This window comes from Musa acuminata, chromosome BXJ2-5 (assembly GCF_036884655.1).
Source record: "Musa acuminata AAA Group cultivar baxijiao chromosome BXJ2-5, Cavendish_Baxijiao_AAA, whole genome shotgun sequence".
Lineage (NCBI taxonomy): Eukaryota > Viridiplantae > Streptophyta > Magnoliopsida > Zingiberales > Musaceae > Musa > Musa acuminata.
The window spans coordinates 40,952,116-40,957,609 of NC_088342.1; the positions used below are offsets into that span (position 1 = coordinate 40,952,116).

General features: G+C 37.3%; 1 protein-coding gene across 1 annotated transcript; it reads left to right on the forward strand.

The window, feature by feature from the left end:
• The first annotated feature begins 1,353 nt into the window (after window positions 1–1,353).
• Window positions 1,354–3,214, forward strand: LOC135584491 (heavy metal-associated isoprenylated plant protein 9-like). Its single transcript, XM_065107449.1, has 5 exons — window positions 1,354–1,639; window positions 1,722–1,929; window positions 2,011–2,183; window positions 2,308–2,398; window positions 2,532–3,214. Exons 1-5 carry the CDS (start codon window positions 1,622–1,624, stop codon window positions 3,059–3,061), a joined length of 1,020 nt encoding a protein of 339 aa, XP_064963521.1. The 5' UTR covers window positions 1,354–1,621; the 3' UTR covers window positions 3,062–3,214.
• Window positions 3,215–5,494: the final 2,280 nt, after the last annotated feature.

Here is a 5,494-nt window from a genome sequence, read left to right on the forward strand (position 1 = left end):
TCCATAATAGTAACCAATGATAGGTAAACTTCAACCTGAATAGCACTCGGATACTTAATATATATATTTGAACTTATCGTAAATTCCAGTCCAGAGTATCCAAACATGATTTAAGTGGTCAGATAAATCAACTGATATGGATATAATGATGTGAGGAAGATTATCAATATTTTATCTCTATGTGATTGATATTCTATCGCTACATGATAGTCTTGGATATCTCATCTGACATATCATTACTCTATGAACATTATGCATCACACTGCACAATATTATCCATCATAGATGAATGTATGTAATTATTTTCGAAATTAAATCATAAGCTTAAGTATAATGATCATAAATCTCACTATAAAAAAAAATCCTCATTCTCCATACTAGACTGTCTATTATTTTCGATATTAAATTACTTTAGTTTTATAGACTCGGTACCTATGGTACTTGAATCTATCGAATTAAAAGACAACTTAAATTTTAGAGGAGCTTTTGTCTAGGACACCCTTGGCATAATTAATTTTGTAGAGCTTAGCAGAGTTCAGTATGACTCAGTCTTATGTATTCCTCGTCCGACACCAACCTCTTGGTCTCAGATGACTCCAAACTAATATTCTCCATGTACAATCAAAATGTGGTTTAATATTATAGTAATAATAAAAAAGAAGGCTAGATGTAAAGAGAAATCCAATTCAGCAGAAATGGTGAGAGCTTAATTTGCTGCCATCAAACTTGCCCATGTTTCTTGTGAGCCCCAGCTAAAAGACTATGCAAATTGATGGTAGAGTTGACTCCTAGACACATATTCCATCCATCTTAGGATCAACAACTGCACTGTAATGGACTCCAAAATTTTCAGCCAAGTACCCAGAAAGATCATGGAAATCCAAAAACTTGGACAACACATTTCTCCATCATCTATGGATGAAGAACAAATGGTTTCTGCAATAATCCTTCTGCATCCTTCGGTAGGTGCCAATTTGGTTGCTCCATTTTGTCCAAGTATCCCAACAAGTAGTGATCCAAAGCTAGATTTCTTCTTCAGCTTTTGATATAACCCCATAAGAAGGAACACTCCACCACGATAGAAAGTGGAGATGAAGCAATCTCTCTCTCTCTCTCTAAAGTCACACCAACCCCACCCATGTGACCTGCCTTTTCTTCTTATTGCATGTACCCTGGGCATTAAATTCTACTCACTTTCACCTTTCCACCAAAACGTTGAGGACATGAAAAAGTTATAGCATGAATTACATTTGGACTCTTTTGATCATCAGACTCTGTTTTCTAGGTATTCTACCAGTACCTGTTACCAAAATTTTCCTTTGCACCACACTATATATCTCCTGCTCCTCTCCTTGCACCCTTCACTTCTCCATTTACCTGCAGGACCCCAATATTCTTTCACATACCTACCTTGATCAAATGGCTTTGAATGCATATGCTAGTAATCATTCAATGGTACTACTATAAACTTCTCTACTGAAAACCATATCATCTTCTAGTCTCAGTTCCTCCTTTTGTGCGGGATTTCGGTAAGTTGTGTTGCTTAGTTTAGCTCTTCTCTCTTCCTCCCGAGTCCCCGTCTGTCTGAAGAAGAGGTGATTGCATGCAGCTGCTGGTCTGAATGGGTGAGGCTCAGCAGGTAAATCTCATTCGATCAGAAGAGGAAGGTTTGTAAACGAGTTTTGCCATCATTTTTAGGAACTGCGATCCTAAATTTTCAGGAAGAAGCTAAAGCGGATCCCAAGCCAGAAGTGGACCACAAGAAAGAAGATAAGAAAGAGAAGCAAGAAGGGATCAAGAAAGAAGAAGTGGACGAGAAGAAAGCAGCTGAGGCAAAGCCCTCCCCTCCTTCCCCCATGGTGTTGTCTCTAGACTTGCATTGCGTTGGATGTGCAAGGAAGATTGAGAAGCTCATACTTAAATGCAGAGGTGTCACTCACTCGCTCACTCACTCACACCTTGGGGAACTTGATCGTGTTAACCTTTTCTCTTAGTGCATCTCCACATCAGGTGTTGAAGGGGTTGAGATGGACATGGTGCAAAACCAGGTGACAGTCAGAGGCGTAGTGGACCCTCAAGTGGTGTGCTCCAGAATCCAGAAGAGAACTCTCAGAAGAGCCAAGGTTCTCGCTCCACTTCCCCCAGCTGAAGGGGACTACAAACCAGATGCTGTTCCGCCGCAGGTATCACACCCTATATCTACATTTATGTACATGCTTGGTTCGTTGTTGTATCCGAGAATTACAAAGCAATGTCTGTAACTTTCTGAAGTCTGTGAGTGCCATCTCTGTTGTCTTCTTCAAATAGGTGAGTGAGATGACAACAGTCGAGCTGCTTGTGAACATGCACTGCGAGGCCTGTGCACAGCAGCTTAGGAGAAAGATACTAAAGATGAGAGGTATGTATCTCCGCTTCTTCCTCCGCTCTTTATGCTGGTTTGGAAGTGCAATTGATATGTTCCTAATGGCCACCTCGCCATCTGCCTCTATGGAAATAAATACAATTTGATCAGTGGGAGGCCATTCATGCAGGGGTGCAAACCGTAGAAACCGATTTCGGCGCCGGAAAGATCACAGTGACCGGGACGATGAAAGCAGAAACGCTGGTGGAACACATTCACCGACGCACTTTAAAGTTCGCAAGCATCGTCTCTCAGCCACCCAAAGAGGAAGAGAAGAAGCAAGAGGACCAGAAGAAGGCCGAGGAGAAGCCAGCCGAAGAGAAGAAAGAAGAGAGCAGGGAGAAGAAGGAAGAACAGAAAGCAACCTCAGAAGAAGAGAAGACCGAGGGCAACAAGGAAGGTGGTGATATTGGTGGTGGCAAGGAAGAGAAGGGAGGTGGTGAGGAGGCAAACAAGGAAGAAGACGGAGGAAGCAAAAGCATAATTAGCGAAGAAGACATGATGAAGAGGATGATGATGTACTGGAACGGTGGCATTATCGGTGGGGAAGACATGGCCAAGAGAACGGTGCACTGGGTGCCGGTCTACGTGATCCAACAGCCACTTCCACCACCTCAAATCTTTAGCGATGAGAACCCTAATGCCTGTTGCATACTCTGAGCTGCTCTCCATGAACCATCATCATCCATTACTGATGTAGAGTGTATCCCACGAATGCTGGTTCGCTTAGAGCAGGCTGTACAAAAGAACCGTATTCTGTAAAGATGCATGCTCTTATGAATGCTAATTAATGTGCTATTTGCAACTGCTGAAGGTACTCGAATTAGGAGATGACACCAGACGAAAACGCTATTTATGTGTCCTTGGATCTTATAGTTGTTGATGCACTTCGTGGCTTTGTGAGAGGTTTCATGGGATTCACATGGCTGACAAGTGAAGAAGATAGGGGAATCCAACTTTGTAGCAAAAGGCTGCAAACATAGGACATATGACCCTTAATGCATGCAACTGTGCATTGTGTAACATCAAACTTTTAGTTAGGAAAGAAATGAAGGTGGCAGGTACATGATAATTTTCTTACACAACCCATGCATGAAATTACTGGAAAGGTTTTATGGAGTCATGCTGATGAAGTGGACACGCAACCTTAAGCTCAAACTGTTTATGCTTTATGATCCAATCAGATACCACTGCCGAAGCATTGACTGCTCTCTGTGTGTCTAAATCAAACAGAATAAATATTAATACCAATTGTAAAGCTGTAAGATATTGTATCTATTCAAACACTAACAAAGTGATAAGACAATAAATTTACATAAAGAACCGTAAGTACGTAGGGAAGGACGAAAGATCAGTAATATTCTTCTACTAATTAGAATTAATGATATCATATATAGCTCTCTTAGATATTTTATAGGATATAGAATATCATTAATATAATTTTTAGCTTAAAAAATAATCACTCCAATTAGCCTAAAAAGTAAATTAACAGGAAACACAAGTGAACTTCAATTTATTTCGATTCTTATATTTTAAAAAATTATATTAAGATTTTTATACTTATGAAAGAAAAATATTTAACCTTATTTTTTTCTCATGTCGTCGATTCTGTTAACAAAAATATCATAGGATTTATCACTAAGCACATTCTGACTCTGTTTCACTTTGATTTACCAATGAGTACGTGTAGTATTTTCATTAGCAGAATCGACAATATGAGAAAAATAGAATTAAATATTTTACTTTCGTAAGTATAGGGATCCCAATTTAATTTTTGAAAGTGTAAAGACCAAGATAACCAATTGGAAAAGATAATATATAATTAACCCTCGTGTTAAGATTATGATTTTATTTTTATTAAACCCTTTCTATCTCACCACTTGCTACTTGGCTAGAACCATTCCCTCTCCCCCAACAATGGGCTAAATCTGACCAAGGCCGATGAACTGAAATGAATCCACCAAAAGTAATCCATGACAATGTTTTCGTAAACAGTTAATTTAATATTATTTTTATTCATATTTTGTTATTTTGGAAGCTCTTTTATTGGATCTTTGGGAATGAGATCTCATTGAAATCCATGATTTCAGGACTCGAGAAGAAGTTTGCAAACATGATATGTGATTGACATCCATGATTCCAGGACTCGAGAAGAAGTTGGCTTAATCTAGTATTTGTATTTGCTTCTGGCTTAATTATTCTGAAAAAAGAAAGCTTAATCTCCTCATAGCCCTATTCTTTTCATCATATAAACATACAAACCATGAATGAAGCTTTGCCTTGACGCCTCGTATTAGGTTCAAATCATTGCATAAAGTTCTGAACTACTCATTGTTAATGCAAAGAAGAGATATAGAATAATGAAAACATACAAAATCCTATGATGGAAAGTAAGATGATAGTTATTATGGATTGTAGTTGTCAGAACTAGAGATAATTTTGGATTCAATCGAGATCCTTTCTGTATCAATCTTAGTCTAAGTTACCACTTAAAAGGGGAGAATATACAAACCTAGGTCAAAGATGTTTCCAATAAATATTTCTTTAATAGTTAAGTTAGTCTAAGGGATATTTTCTTAAAATTCTACACTTGTTTTGAAATAAATAAATAATTAATATAAAAAAAATATACTATTAGATAGCTAATCATATTAGAACACTTACCATTAATCTAAATATATTGGAATGTGACTTTTTTGGGAGAGAGTTATAATAAAAATACATCTTCTCCTTAGACCTATCAACGTTAGATGCAAATGGTTGTCACTAAAACGTAGGACAAAATATATTGTATGGAGCCATCGAGGATCATTTTATAACTGATATTGTAATTCTTCATCCCAAATGAACAATATGCACATTATAATTGAAAATTAATAAAATATTAATCAATCCATCAAAAAGTAAAAGAAATTAATGATTAACATATAAATATACATTTGTTTACCTTAAAACCACTACACAAAAATAATGATGGCCAAAATTTTTGTTACATCTATAACTTCTTAGTCAGTATACTCACCCACATTCAATAATGACCAAATTTACACATAAATGTGCCATCTTTCCAAAATGCTAAACAACTTACTCTAC

Bases quoted from the DNA above. Each gene is read 5' to 3' on its own strand.
- LOC135584491 (XM_065107449.1), top strand. The intron at 1,930-2,010 runs GTGTCACTCACT...TCTCCACATCAG, and splicing joins GCTCATACTTAAATGCAGAG to GTGTTGAAGGGGTTGAGATG. The intron at 2,399-2,531 runs GTATGTATCTCC...CCATTCATGCAG, and splicing joins AAAGATACTAAAGATGAGAG to GGGTGCAAACCGTAGAAACC.